Source organism: Budorcas taxicolor, chromosome 10 (assembly GCF_023091745.1).
Source record: "Budorcas taxicolor isolate Tak-1 chromosome 10, Takin1.1, whole genome shotgun sequence".
Taxonomy (NCBI): Eukaryota; Metazoa; Chordata; class Mammalia; order Artiodactyla; family Bovidae; genus Budorcas; species Budorcas taxicolor.
The window spans coordinates 20,684,163-20,699,639 of record NC_068919.1 but is presented as its reverse complement, the minus strand read 5'-3'; the positions used below and the strand labels follow the sequence as shown (position 1 = coordinate 20,699,639).

The following is a 15,477-nucleotide window of genomic DNA, read 5'->3' as shown; positions in this document are numbered from 1 at the left end:
ATTTCAACCACAGAACTCTTACTGAAGATTTTGTAATAATGGAACTCCAGTAATTTTAAAATCAGGTTTGAAAACCACTGGCCTAGAAGGCAAGTACTTGACTTGCTTAGTTGTGGAGTAGATGTTTGTCATTGATGTCCCAAGCAAAACTCATAAGTCAATTAATGCCACTAGGCGAAAAGAAGCATTAGAAGATGTGCATGTGATATTTTTATGGACTCTTCCCAAGGCCACAGTTAGCTCATCTTTTAATCTGGTTCTTTGTTGAAGTGGAAAACAGTTTTGTTCTTAGAGAACTGTATTCCACACAGGATCCTTATTTAGATAAATTGTCTTGGGAACAGAAGCTTGAGGAGGTGCACAGTATATGAATTTACCCATGTACCCTCTTGCCCAGCAAATGCTGGCTTATTAACCTTGCAGAAAAGACCCTGGATTGGGGGGGAAGCAGGACCCCGCTCTTCCGAAGAACCCCCTTCAGCAGAGGCACAGCAGACAAGAGACTCAGAGCCAGCCATGGATGGGAGATTGTCACCTGAGGGGAAGAAGACCAGCCGCTAGTTGGGGACATAGTGCCTTTCCAGTGATGGTCAGTGAGAGTGACAGGTGGGAGCAGGAGCATGACAATGGCAGTTGTGTTTCACCCACAAGAGCCAGGTCCACAGCGAAACTGCAGATCCCTCCCGCCCATCCATCAGCCCCCTCTGAAAAAGTGTAGCCGCTGGGCAGGGCTCGTGTGTGTACATACACACAGTAGGTGTATACACTTGCCAAGCAGCTATGGAAGCACCCGGCCAGACCCCTGTCTCTGCAGGTTCAGCTTTTTCCAGCTAGTCTTCATGTCTGCCCTCAGGGTCACCCTCAGAGCATGGGCAGGCTGCGTGGGGGGCTTGGGGCAGGCGCACACGTTGGGGAGAGCAGGTGGCAGGAGCTTCTGCCCTCAGGGAGAGACTGCTCTGCCTGAGTCAGGGAAGAGATGCCACTATCTGGAGAGACAAAGGCTGAAAAGGGGAACTTAGTTTGAGGCAGCATTTCAGGCTGAGAAACAGAAGGTGCAATTGTGAGGGGCTTTGAAACCAAGGAAGGAGCCTCTTGCTAGCCAGAGATTTGTGCTGTGACCTTTCCACAGGCTGCTGGGGAGGTTCTGGAAAAGCAATGTCATGTATGATTCGTGTGTGGGGAGTACAGAAGAGCCATGGCGTGGGAAGCCCTGGGCTCAGGCCCCCTCTCTGGACCAGGGATTGAGCAAGCATGTTGTACGTGTCCATCTCTTCCACAGGAGGCAGCCCGCTCACAGAGTCGGTTATGCCCGCAACCCTTTGCTGCCTGGCGCAGGACCACTGCAGCCTTGGAAAACCCGCAGCCCCGAGGAGTCGCTGACCAGCACCGTCTCTTCCCAGTGTGTGCCCTTTCTCTAGCCCTCCCATCTCTCTTCTCATTAGACAATCCTGTCTCTGCCCTCACTCCCCACCCCAGGAAACACACTGCTCACCACAAACCACGACTCCAGAAGGCCGTTGTTATCACAGCTGTATTACCTACACCCTCACCCGAATGCCCCATCGGACTTCATGCTGACCTCACAGCTGAAGCACCACCTCATCCTGTCCATGGAGGGCGTCTGTCCACTGTGAGCAGTCTCAGAGAAAGAAATCCTTTAACGACTGAGGGACCTGGGGGAGAGGAGGTAGGGGTGGACAGACATCGGTCTGGCCCTCATTCTTCAGTTCATTCAGCCTGTAACGTTTCCCTGAGCCCCTGGGTGCCCAGCCCCGTGTCCACATCTGCCCGGAGGGATGCAGGGAATGAGGGATGAGGGCTGGGTTCTCAGGAAGCACAGTCTGCTTGGTGAAGCGCGAGTTATGCATGCAAGCAGTGAGAAGTCTGTGCAGAGCAACCCCCGGGGGTTGGCGGCGGAGAATACAGCACAAGCTGTGTCTCTGAAGTTGAACACACCTGCCGTAGACTGGGCTTGGGCGATTGGGGAAGGCCTCTTGGAGGAAGAAGGAAAGAAAGATAAATAATCAAAGTGACTTACATCCTTCTGGATGAGCTCAGCGTAAACTATGCAGGCAGCGGAGATCAGCTCGTCGGCATCGAGGTCAATGAGGTTGTTGCAGGCCTGTGCCGGAAGAAGGTGGGTGGAAGCAGGTCTCCCTAGGCACAGGCTGGCACAGGCAGCGACCCGCTGCTTCAAGGGGATGAGGCTGCTGCTCATGGCAGTCACTTGGGGCCACCCAATCTCTTCTCAACTAGCTTGGCACAGTGCCTGAATTTTACCATCGGAATTTTATATATTGGAGAGATGGGGAATGCAGTTTTCATTTTTGGCACTAGAGGGTCCCCAGGGTTTCCCCGAGTGTTTCATGGGATTCTGGGAGGACTCATTTTATGATGGGGGTGCCATCTAAGATGTGGATCAAAGACTTTAGCTGGTTTTCAGAACTGTTGGAAAACTCTAGGTCTTTGTCACAGGAGGACCCTAGGGCCAAAGAGTTAACTGTCAGTCAATCTAGCCTCAAGGTTAAGAACCGTTCAGGGCCTCAGCTCCCCCAGATGCTAAACAGGGGTACTGGTGATGATGATGGCTATCACGCCTCTGTGTCAGGCTTGTCTGGAGGTTTACATGAGCTGGTCTATCCAAGCACTTGGCACAGTGTTTGGAGTATGTCAGTCTCCCCGGTATTGCCCAGGGGCAGCCAGGACCCCTGAGTCTGTGTCAGGGGTCTCCGGGAGCCGGTGGGGCTGGGCTTGGCTTGGCTGGAGGACGCTCTCACCAGGAGGATATCGTCGCCCGTCATGCTCTCCTGTAGCACCTCCTGGCGCACCATCTGCAGCATGCTGTAGGCCACCAGCACCTGGAAGTTCCTGCAGGGCTTCCCGGTGAGCAGCACCTGCAGGGGCCAGTGAACCTCAGTCTGGCCTGTGGTCTGAGACTGCAGATGCCCTTAGGATGGTGCGGTACCCGCCAACCACGTGACCCGTCAGCCATGCCTGGGCCTTGCTGCCCATGTGCTCATTCACTGACTCTCATTCATTCATTCAAGCTCTGGGGTTCTAGGCATTGCGCTTGCTGTTGGGGGACTCAGGGAAAAAGGCTTTAGGGAATTCATCAGCTAGGGGGAGAGAGAGAGAGAGAAAGAGAGAAGGAAGAAGGGAAGGAGGAAGGGAGGGAGCAGGAAAGAAGAAAGAGAGAGACAGGGGGAGAGAATGCCAAGAATGACTGGGTAACTCTCTGTAGCTTTGAGTGGTGCTTTGGCAAAACAACAGTTGATGGAATGTCAGCAATCCAGGGGTGTCACTAAAGGCCTGGTGGTTGAGCACGGAGATCAACAGGCCAGAAGTGAGGAGTGAGGTAGGAGGAGTTGACCTGTGGGGCACTGAATGCCAGGCTGAGCAGTGGGCCCAATCCTGCAGGCAGCAGTGGCCACGGGGTAGGGCAGTGGGTGTGTTCCCTGGGGAGTGCATCTTGCCCTGGAGACTGGGGTCAAAGAAGTGCAGGTGTGACCTGTCCTTGGAGAGCCCCTCCCTCTCCAGGGCTCAGAAGGTGTGGGCACTCAGGTGGAGGGGAAGGCCAAAGAAGAGGTGGCTGGGAAAGTGAGAGCAGAGTGAGGGCCCTTGGGCAGGCAGGGTGGCAGGGAAGCTGAATACAGATCAGGCTTCTGCTGCACGAGCCTCGATGCCCCTCCTGCCTGCACTGCCCTGAGAAGGTGCAGTGGAGGGCTAAGATGAACAGAGGGATCAACTGATGTTCTCATATCTCTCAACAGGGCAGGAGCAGGGTCATTGGCCCAATAAATCTCACTGAGCTGTATCCAAAATGAAGTGAAGTGAAAGTCGCTCAGTTGTGTCTGACTTTTTGCAACCCTATGGACCCATGGAATTCTCCAGGCCAAAATACTGGAGTGGGTAGCCTTTCCCTTCTCCAGGGGATCTTTTTAACCCAGGGATCGAACCCATGTCTCCTGCATTGCAGGCGGATTCTTTACGAGCCAAGCCACCAGAGAAGCCCAAGAATATTGGAGTGGGTAGCCTATCCCTTCTCCAGAGGATCTTCCCGACCCAGGGATGGAACCCGTCCAAAGCCGGCAGTAAAGGGAAGCAAGGACAAGGGCCTCCCTGCCACCTGCCCCCGGGGGAGAGCCTGTTCCTCTGCCCCAGAGCAGCAGGCACCTCACCTCCCAGAGCCTCCAGACGTCGTCGAAGGTCTTGAAGGCACGTTGAAAGCAGAGGCAGAACCAGGGGAAGAGGGATGGCACAGCCCCCGCACCCTTCCCTTCTGTGGGGAGAGCAGCCCAAGGGCCATGGTCAGGGGATGGGAGATAGAGCAAAAACACACATGGGCAAACAACTGAGCACGGAAACACACTTGGGAAATAAAAAGAAACCCAGGCTGTCACATTTCCATCTGCCCTTGGAGACTATTTGGGGTGGATTTTCAACTGTCCAGATTCTAACCCCATCCAGATGAACCCTCCTCCCAAATGATCTCACCAAATGATCTCACTTCCTCCCCCACGCTTGGGAGCTGCTGGCTTGGACTGGGTGCCGGCCCCTGCCCACGCCTTCCCTGGGGTTGAGGGAGGTGTATGGTAGCAGAGGGGGCCACTCACTTAAGTGCTCGGCAAACACGGGATCCAGGAAGTCGATCAGGGTGTTGAGCATGTCGAGGTTCTTCCCTACCCCGATGTTGATGACACAGCTGTGCTCCTGGGACAGATGAGTGGGCAGGAGGGACCCCCTTGAAAGCACTAGATGAGTCAGCCTTGCTCCATCAGCTTCCCAATGCTGGAGGCCCCGTGTGTGTCTGGCTGGGCCTGGCCTGAGTCTCTGTATGTGTCTGGGTGTTGGAGTATGGGTGTTTATAAACACACATCTTGTCTGTGTGATGTGTGTGCGTGGTGGGGATGTAGAGATGGACCAGATATGGCTCACAATGCAGTGAACTCGGGTATTCTTCCAGACACATACCATGGGTCTGAACCAATCGGGACAAGGAAAGAGCAGTGGCACGTTGTTTCAGGGATGGAGAAGGGGACGAGGGTGAGTTCTGGGCAGCCTCTCAGAGATCATGAGGAAAGGGAGTAACAGGGAGCAGCACGTTTAAAGCTCTCAACCTCACAGTGTGGGAATACCGAGTCCCTGGAGGGCCTGGGTGCAGGTCAAGTAAAAGTAGCAATGAGAGACAAGAGTGAAGACGAGGCCTGGAATGTTCGGCTGAGGCTTTGGGATTCTGTTATGGAGGCTGTAGGGAGCCATGGAGGGTTTTCAGGAGCAGAGCTGTGTTTGAGGCAGGGAGAATGCCAGGGGAAAGGTGCCCTCATTGGGCCTTTCCAAACCTTTCAAGGTTTGACAAGAGCTGGACCCAGTGCATTGCTATCCTCGTTTCTCAGTTCCAATGCTTCCACCCCCCAACCCAGAACAAACCCCACTAGGGCTGCCATTGCCTTTTTCTGGGAGAAGCTCCTCTGGGACTCAGAGGGCTGTTTCAGGGCTGGAGGAAATGACTGGGGCTGCCAGTGCCCGCCTAACCTCAAGGGGTCATTTGAGGAACGCGGAAGTCCTTAAGCCAGGCCCAGCTCTCACCGTTTTCTGTAGGAAGAACTGGAAAAGCCAGAAGGTCTCATGGTCATGTTCTAGCATCAGCTGGAAAATCATCACCATCTCATGGAAGCCCTGCTGGTACTCTGGAGTGAATGAGGGGCCAGTGAGGAGGGGCTGGGGTGGGGAATGGCGGGGGGATTACGGTGGAGCCTGGGCTGGGGCAGGGGCACTGTCCCAGGAAGGAGTTGAGAAGGGGGAGCTGAAGGGAGGCCCCGCCCTGTGGCTCACCTGCTTGCGTGTTGCAGACATAACTCAGGAGCAGGATCTTCTCCAGCTTCTTCTTATCGAGGAGGACATTGCCCAGGGGGTCTTTGTCATAGAGTTTTTTAATGTCGTATGCTAGGTTGGGGGCAAGGGACAGGTGGGTGTCACCAGATCACGTCTAACAGAGTGTCCATGGGTGAGTTTATTACCCCCAATCCAAGAGGGTAGGACCCAGGACATCCTGGGAAGGGGGGAATGAAAAAATCTACATCAGGGACTTCCGTGGTGGTCCAGTGGTTGAGAATTCTCCTGCCAGTGCAGGGCACAGAGGTTCTACCCCTGGTCCGGGACCTAAGATCCTACATGCTGCGGGGCAACTGAGCCCGAGTGCCACAAGTACTGAGTCCAGACGCCCTAGAGCCCATGCTCCAGAGCAAGATGAAGCCACTGCAATGCGAAGCCCATGAAGTGCAACAACAGAAAGCCCATGCGCAGCAACCAAAAATAGAATGAAAAAGACACACCAGACCACCACGCTTTACCCTTCACCACAACCTGAGCTGCCTGGAATTTTTCCTGCCTCCACATCTGACCAGTCTGTACCCTTTGCCAGGAATGTCCCGCCTCCCTGCAGTTCAAATCCAACCTAGTTCAAGGCCAAGAGGGGAAGAGATGTAGACGACCAGCGAAAGCATACGCCCAGGGACACACACTGCTGGGCCACTTGGGGCAGCCGGTGGAGCCAGGCTGGTAGAGTGACCAAGATTGAGCCGGCGAAATTCGCAGCATGTGTCAAGGCAGCGCCCAGGAACCAGGGCACAGACGTGACATGGGAAGAGCCAGGGAGGAGGGCTTCCAACCCTCCCCTCTGCCGGGCCCGGCCCACCCTCCTCGGCTCACTGATACTGTTCCGAGTCTCTCTGAAGTTCCGGTGCAGGTTTTCCAGGAGGGGCTGAATCTTCTGGTACATCTGGCATAAGGCCTCGTAGTTCTTCCTGTGAGGATAGACCCGAGGCTGAAGGAGGCATCCTTCCCTGCAAGCCAGTCGGGGGAACTCCGAGCGGTGCCCCGACCCAGGCGGTGCGCGCTCCCCGTGCTGCCTCCCATCCCCGCAACTTGCCCAACCCTAACCATCCTCCGATGGGCACCTAGAGTGCAGGGGAGGTGGCTCTGCAGTCTGACCCCTGCAGCTGAATCCTGGATCTGTAATTTAAGAACTAGGTGTCTGCCATTAGGGGATATCATGACTTGGGGATATCACTGCCCTCCCTAAGCCTCCGTTTCCTTGTCTGTAGAGTGGGGCTAACACTAGCACCTGTGCCTCAGGATTGGAAGGACTGGATGAGGCGGGGTTTGTGCCCATCATTGGAATGAGCTTAGGTGTGTAGTGGGCTGAATGGTGACTTCCAAAGATAGGTCCATGCCCTAAAACCTGGAACTTGTGAATATGACTTTCTTTGGGAAAAGGGTCTTTGCAGGTGTACTTAATTAAGGATCTTGAGCTGAATTATCAGGGTGGTCCTAGATCCCCCAACTGTCCTGGAGTGTTCTCTGGCTGGCCCCTGAGCATGTGGATATTCCCTACCTCAAGAAGGCTGCACAGGCCTAGGGATGGCTGGGCTGGGCAGGGTGGTGGGGCAGTGCGAGGAGGTGCCAGGGTCGAGCTCAAGTTGGCAGGGTGTGGACTGGGTGGGGCATGCAGCATCCAGGGTGGGGGTGGGGGAGGTGCCTGTGCCCCCTGTGTGGGGGTTCTGAGTCAGGAGAGCCATGGGGGTTTTGCCTCTTGAAAAGAGAAGTCCATCTGGAGGAAGCAGCCTGGACCTAGCAGGCTGGGGTGGGCACCCCCTCCCACCCACACTGTCGCCTCCCTCCCTTGAAAGGATCTGAAGCGGTCTACCTCCTTGTGCTGTCCACCGTGAGCCGCTCGTCCTGGGAACTCTGCCACGAGTAGTAGCCCGTGAGGAACTTCCATGCTTCTGTCCTCACCGTGGGGTGCAGGCCCTGGGTGTGGGCAGAGGTGAGAGGTTGTGAGCCCCCTGAATGCCTGAAAGAGCCCCCTCCAATGCCATGCCCACCCTGTTGCCCACCCACGCCCCCAGTTCCAGGGTGAGGCCGAGGGTAGCTTAGGACTGTACCCTTTCCAGGATGTTAACACAAATGAAGTCTCGTGACTTGGCCAAGTGACCGTTCTCGTCAAAGAAGCTATCCCATTCCGTCTTGTCAATGGGTGGTTTTCTCTTCACCTGGCAAGGACAACCACCTCAGCCCTCGGTTAGGAACATTTGGCTTTTCTTTAAGAGTGAGTTTTAAGTGATATACTCTGGATTTTGCAACATGAAGCAAAATTCACAGCCTCTGACTCACTTCTGAAAATTTAACCTGAGGAAATTACTGAAAATATATAGAAAAATGCTGTATGCACAATAATTTTCATTGCACACTACTTGCTAGAATGAAAAATGCAAGCACTCTCTAAACGTTGTGCAATAAGGGAATAGTTAAGTAAACTATGGTTTATATGCTCAATGGAATATTGTGAGGCATTTAAATGGATACTTACAAGGAATGAATAATAATCTGGGAAAATACAAATGTTAACAGAAAAAAACAGAAAGCAAAGCTGTATATTCAGTCTGTATTCTGTCTGTGTACATACTCCATATACGTGTTACATATTGTAAAAACCACACCTTATATACTCAAGTGAATTAACCACCATAAAAATCCTGTTTTAAAAAAAGACTGAAAAAAAACCCCTGAAAAAAAACCCCACCTAAAAACAAAATAGTGATTGTCTTTGAATGATAGGATTATAAGTAATTTTCCCTTTTTCTTGTATTTTCAAGCTTTTCTATAACTATAATGTATACTTGCCTTGATAATGAAAAAATAAAATAAGTACTAATTGAACACATCTATGAGATCCATTTTACCTTTTCTAGAAGAGTAAAATGGTACATCATAAGGAATGGTTTCTGTTTACATAAGGGGTGTGTGTGTGTGTGTGTGTGTGTGTGTGTGTGTGTGTCAGGGAAAGGTGAGTGCAGTGCACACAAAATACTTTAAAATGCTCATAAAACAGTAATTAGGAGTTGAATTCCTGTTGGAACAGGGGAAGATGCCTAGAGGAGTCTTGCATTGAAGAGAATATCTTGAAATGCCACATCTCAGTCTTGAAAGTATACTGATGGACAGAGCTTGGCAGGTGAGTAGACATGTCTGATATATATATTCCCAACTTCCCATTGATAGATACCTGAATATGCATAGGTGTGACTCAAACTTAAATTTGTGTACAAGTCAACTGAAGATCTTAAAATTCTGATTCTGACTCAAAAGGTCTGGGGTGGGGGCCAAGATGACACGTTTCTAACAAACTCCCAGGGCACTGCTGATGTTGATCTATTGACCACAGGTGTAGAAAGGTGTTAGAGACAAAAACAGCACTGGAAATTAAGAATTAGAGCCCACAGGCCCAAATTTGGGGTAATTTCTGCTAACTCTGTTTGGTAGAGATGGATCAAGCAATATACTTTAATAACTCATCCATGCTCCATCTTCTAAACCAAAATAAGATATATGGGCCCAAGAAGGTACAAAAAATCTTGGCCTTGGCCTAACCTTGGGAAGCAGGGTCTGCCCTGATGCTACATTCCAATTGTATAGACATTGTTGTCTAAGTTGATCAGAGCCAGGTTTCTGCCCTCTGACAGCAGTCATGTTCTCACAACCCGTACTCAGAAACTGCAACACTTAACTTGGCAGGAAGTAGAAGAGAATAGGAAGAGCAGGGCTGTGTCCTGGGATCTTTCATTATGAAAGGGAATGACTGAACTTTAGGAATATATTTCCTTACGAATTTTAGTCAATTGGTCAATTTCTACAAAAAAAAAAGGCAGCTGTGATTTTGATGGGGATTGCATTGAACCTCGGAGAAGGCAATGGCACCCTACTCCAGTAGTCTTGCCTGGGAAATCCCATGGGCGGAGGAGCCTAGTGGGCTGCCGTCTATGGGGTCGCACAGAGTCAGCCATGACTGAAGTGACTTAGCATCAGCAGGACTGAAAGTATAGATCAATTTGTGGAGAATTGATAATGCTATTGAATCTTCTGACCCATAAAACATAGTATATTTCTCCATTTATTTAGGTCTTCTTTAATTTCTCTCAGCAATGTTTTGTGCATTTTGGTATGTGTAGGTTATTCATATATTTTATCAGATTTATTCACAAATATTTCACATTCTGGATGCTGTTGTAAAAGGTGTCATTTTTAAACTTTCAACTTCCAGCTCCTCATTGCTAGTATTTACAGATATAGCGGATTTTTATGTATTGATCTTGTATCCTACAACCTTGCTAACCTCACTTATTAGTCTTAGTAACTTTTTTGGTGGATCAATAGGATTTGTTATATAGGCCAGCAATCAGCAAACTATAACCCATGGGCCAAATCTGGCTTTCAATCTTTTTTTTTTTTTCAAATAAAGTTTTATTGGCACACAATCATGCCTGTTCACTCATTTGTTGCCTACAGCTGCTTTTATGCTACAGTGGCAGAGTTTAGTAGTTACAACAGAGATGTATGACACACACAGACCTTACTGCTTTGACCCTTACAGAAAAAGCTTGCCAACCCTGACATAGATGGTCATGTTATCTGTGAATAAAGGCAGTTTCACTTCTTCTTTTCCAAGCTGGATGTCTTTTATTTCTCATGTCTCATGCAGTGACTAGAACTTTAAGGGCAATGTCAGATAAAAGTGGTGAGAACAGACATCTTAGCTTTGTTCCTAATCTTAGAGGGAAGGCATTTGGGCTTTTATGATTCGGCGTGATGTTAACTGTAGGCTTTTTGTAGATGCCCTTTATCAGGCTGAGGAAGTTCCCTTCTCTTCCTAGTTTGGTGAGAGTTTTATCAGGGATGGATGTTCTTCATCAATGGAGATGATCATATGGTTTTTCATTTTTTAGTGTACTATGGTAAATTACATTGAATTATTCTGAATGTTGTCATTCCTCGGATAAACCCTTGTGGCGATGTATTATCCTTTTTAGACATCATCGGATATTATTTGCTACAGTTTTATTTAGGATTTTTGCATCAATGTTCATGAGAGAGCTTGGTCTATAATTTTGTTTTCTTGTAATGTTTTTGATTTTGATATCAGGGCAATGTTGGCCTCAAGGAATAAGTAGGGACCTATTCCTTCTTTTGAATTTTTTTTAGAATAGTTTGTATAGAATTAGTATTATTTCTTTCTTCAGTATTTGGTGTAATTCAGCAGTGAAGCCAGCTAGATCTGGAGTGTTCTTTATGGGAAGATTTTTAACTACAAATTCAATTTTTTATTAGATTGAAGGATAGTGTCAGAAGAAATTATTTTATTTTTGACTTTTTAAAATTAGAGATTTATCAGAATAGGGCATTTTCCTTCTCATTCACTTTAAAAAATAAACAATACAGGAAACAGTAAGGAATCAATAAATGCATAAAACATAAAAGTGATTGAAACCCAAAGAAATTAATTATGGAAACAAATGCTTAAGTTTCCTTAATAGTTGTAAACACTTTGAAAGCACTGGTTTTATTTTAAGCACTTTATATTTACAACTGTTTAATCTTCACAACTACCTGTGAGGCAGGTGAGGTTGTTACACTGCTTTATGTGTTAGGGAACCAGAGGTCTAGAGGGTTAATTAGTGTATCTGAAGTCACACAGTAAATATCAGAGCTGAGATTTGAACCCAGAGTTGTTTGGTGCAAGAGTCAGGGTGCTTAACTCCGATGCCATGCCACCAGGGAGTGTAAAAGGCAAGGATTTTCAGTTTAAATAAAAAATATACACCCTCCTCGAGCTGTTGGCCTTTCCAGGTGACTCAGTACTAAAGAATCAGCTTGCCAGTATGGGAGTCTGAGGAGACACGGGTTTGATTCCTGGGTCTGGAAGATCCCCTGGAGGAGGAAATGGTAACCCACTCCAGTATTCTTGCCTGGAAAATCCCATGAACAGAGGAGCCTGGTGGGCTACAGTCCTTGGGGTCACAAAGAGTTGGGCTGAGGGACTAAGCATGCATGAGGGCTGTTAACAAAAGGTATACTTTAAATGCCATAGGGTAAAAAATAAATGATGAACAAAGACATGAAAAAGGGGTTACACATAATGAAAGTGGCAAACCAATCAAAGCAATATTCACAGAACACTGTAATAAAAGCATCAACATAATAGGGCAGAGATCATTAGAAACATCACAGGAAGGCATCTGCTGAGTGCTCGGAGAATCTGCATCACTAAACCTCTACCTGCAACCGTTGGCCATCTGCCTACTTTGCTTTGGCTGAATTTGTTTTTAAAAAGCCACTGACCTCCTCCAGTAAACTCTGCTTCTCTCTGCCCAGCCTCTTCTCTGTATCTCCCTGGACCCAAGCTAACTACGGGGCACCCACAAGAACTTGTAAGACATTCGCTAGCAAGCCAAGGACAAGCTCAAAAAGCCTGACCACCTGCAGAGGCCTGCAGGTTGGTGCGGGGGTGGGTGGCGATAGGAATTTCCACAGGAAGTCCCCTCCCTCTCTTCACTAGTACATCAACACTGCCTGTCTGTGCCAGAAACCATAGAATCTGTATCTGGGGTTCTTCAAAATAATGAAGACAGTGATCTCAATGGCCCCTGAAATCCACCTTCATCCTCCTATATTCCTCTATTCCTTGCTCCGCCAGCCTGTTAACACTCTGCCCACAATCTGGGTACAAGGACCTGGTCATCCAGGAGGAGACCCTGGTAGTCTATGAGGTGCTGGGTACTCTTCAGCTCTGCAATAACACCTTTCCTAGTCCCCTAGGAAGAGCACTGCTAGGCAAAGCAGGTATGGAAATCTCTTCCCGCCTTTGTGGTGTACCTCAGCAGGGTGAAACTCCCTACCGGTAAACCTGGGGGAAGGTGGGCCATGCTTCACCTGGAGAAGGGGGCCAGAGGTGGGAGCCTTAAATGGTTCAACCTCTCTAACAGCTGTTAGTGGCCCTTGCTGCAGGCATACATCTTTCTAGCCTCTTTCCCCCACTTCATCATTAGGTTAAGGATTTTCTCCAGTATGTTTTAGTAAAATGAGAAAGCCACTGGAGGATAAGAAAAATTTTCTGGAAGGGTTTTTTGATGTCATGTTGCTCTGAATCCTCATAGCAACAGTTGTTGTTTAGTCTTGAAGTTGTGTCCAACTCGTTGCGACCCCACGGTCTGCAGCATGTCAGGCTCCTCTGTCCTTTACTATCTCCTGGAGTTTGCTCAGATTCATGTCCTTTGAGTTGCTGATGCTATCTAATCATCTCATCCTCTGCCGCCCTCTTCTCCTTTGGTTGCCAATCTTTCCCAGCATCCGTGTCTTTTCTAATGAGTTGGCTCTTCGCATCAGGTGGCTGAAGTATTGGAGCTTCAGCTTCAGCAACAGTCCTTCCAGTGAATATTCAGGGTTGATTTCCTTTAGGATTGACTGGTTTGATCTCCCTTGCAATCCAAGAGACTTTCAAGAGTCTTCTCCAGCACCATAATTTGAAAACATTGATTCTTCAGTGCTCAGCCTTCTTATGGTCCAACTCTCACATCCTGTGTAGCAACAGAGCCCCCAGTAAAGCCTGAGTTCAACTGTGGGACAAGATGTACTCCCAACAGTAACCATAATCGTCTCAGTGATTCCTACCAAGGAAAGAGGGGGTGTCCCAAGGAGGGCAGGCATATTAAGAGTAGACAGTTTGAGGGAGGGATGTGTGTGACTTGAGAGAGTTATCTGGGTGATATTTATCAACCCAGGTGTGGAGTGTGTATAGTAGTACAGTATCTTTAAAAAATGGCTTAGGGACTTCCCTGGTGGTCCAGTGGTTAAGAATCCACCGTGCAATGCAGGGGATGCAGGTTCGATGCCTGGTTGGGAACTAAGATCCCATATGCCGCGGAGCAGCTAGAGATTCGTGTGATGCAAAGAAGAAGTTAGGTGCACATCAGAATCACCCAGAGGCCTTGTGAAACTATAGACTGATGGGCCGCACTCCCAGAGTTTCTGGTTCAGAAGATCTGAGACTCAAGAATCTGCATTCCTTATTAGACCGAAGTTGATGCTGATGCTGCAGACTCAGTCACCACACTTGGAGAATCACTGATTAGGAGATGGACTCCACAGCTTGGGTCTAAACACCACTCTGCCACTGCCTGGGCTTCCCAGGTGGTGCTAGTGGTAAAGAACCCGCCTGCCAATGCGGGAGGCATAAGAGTTGCAGGTTCGATCCCTGGATCAAGAAGATTCCTGGAGGAGGGCATGGCAACCCACTCCAGTATTCTTCCCGGATGAATCCCATGGACAGTGGAGCCCGGTGGGCTGTGGTCCATGGGGTCACAAAGATTCGGACATGACTGGAGCAACTGAGCACAGCACAGCTGCCATTTACTAGCAGCGGGTCTGTAGGAAGTTGCTTACCCCCCGGGGCTCCATGTTCTCATTTATAAAGTGAATGTAATAGCTTCATCTACCTCACAGAGTTATGATGAGACTGACTGTAAATAAATCATTTACAACAGTCATTGTACATAATAAATGCCATATGACAGTCTGTTATTTTATTATTATCCTTCTCTAAGTGTAGAGAAATGAAGAGAGATAAAAAAGAAAATTCAAATCAAGGCCTGGTGATAACTTGCAATAAAGCAGTAACATTTAAAACTCAAGGAGAGAGGTACCCATTTTGCATTTCTGCTTTTCTATGTATCACTCTCTAAATCACAATGATTAATGAGACTTGAGATTGGTTAAGGTCATTATAATTAGTCACCATGATTTTGAAAAATATACAGTGTGGAAAATTCTGACTGAGGCTGAATTCAAATGAATAGCTTCTCTTATTAATTGGACGTGGAACCACCTGCTAACAAAAGCATTACTGCCACCTGGTGGGAGCATACCAAAATTGTTGGCAAAAACACCAAGGAAAATTCAGCATCTTTAAGACAACTTGCAAACCAGGAACTCCTTAAAGTTAGAATGTCACATATGGGAGAAAAGTAACACTGGCTGAGACAGAAGGGTAAAGAAAGGACTTCTGTTTTTTAGTCCTGTTGTCGGCGATGATGGCGAGACCAAGGTTTGACCTACCCTGCTCCACCTTCTAGGCCAGCTCAGGGTTCCAGTCCTTCCCACCCAACAGGGAAAAATAGCCCTAACGGGAAAATATCCCTAATGCAAACCAGGGATTGGGGAGGGAGGGACTCGGAGCTGATGAAGAACACCCACCAGGATGAAGGAGGCCGACTGCCTGGCAGAGAGACTGTTTTCGGGAGAGAGGGTGGTCATGGCCCCTGCTGGCTGTCTTCAAGCAGCCTCTGACTGGAGTTTACTTGGAGCCCTAAGTGATGCTTTAATTAAGCAGGGGAAGGTGGTCTTCCTTTGGGGGGATGAGTTGCTTTCCCAGGAGGAACTGGGCCTCTGCTGACCTCCCATACTTGAACAGAGCCAGCCAATATGTCACAAAGCCCCTGGAATGCTCATCACAATGGCCTTGGAACATGGGAGCACTCAACTTTAGAGATAAGACACACCCAAGAACCAAGAGGACTAAACCTCCCAGTCACCCAGAAAAAATTGTAGTACTCACAGGATGTGTAATGGGGGCTGGGATCAGAAGAC

At 48.7% G+C, this 15,477-nt stretch overlaps 1 protein-coding gene across 1 annotated transcript; it reads right to left on the bottom strand.

Moving 5' to 3' along the window:
* Nucleotides 1-1,640: 1,640 nt before the first annotated feature.
* On the bottom strand, nt 1,641-15,144 carry TBC1D21 (TBC1 domain family member 21). The gene is made up of 11 exons (XM_052647194.1): nt 15,085-15,144; nt 7,944-8,051; nt 7,706-7,809; nt 6,709-6,803; nt 5,833-5,943; nt 5,587-5,687; nt 4,614-4,710; nt 4,179-4,279; nt 2,778-2,894; nt 2,039-2,122; nt 1,641-1,673 (listed from the first exon to the last, which is right to left on the bottom strand). Exons 1-11 carry the CDS (start codon nt 15,142-15,144, stop codon nt 1,641-1,643), a joined length of 1,011 nt encoding a protein of 336 aa, XP_052503154.1.
* Nucleotides 15,145-15,477: the final 333 nt, after the last annotated feature.

Excerpts from the sequence above, each read along its gene's own strand:
- TBC1D21 (XM_052647194.1), bottom strand. The coding sequence starts at position 15,144 with ATGACCACCCTCTCTCCCGAAAACAGTCTCTCTGCCAGGCAGTCGGCC. Across the intron at positions 8,052-15,084 it reads AGTCGGCCTCCTTCATCCTG|GTGAAGAGAAAACCACCCAT; the intron begins GTGGGTGTTCTT and ends TGTCCTTGCCAG. Across the intron at positions 1,674-2,038 it reads CTGAGCTCATCCAGAAGGAT|GTCCCTCAGTCGTTAAAGGA; the intron begins GTAAGTCACTTT and ends CCTCTCCCCCAG.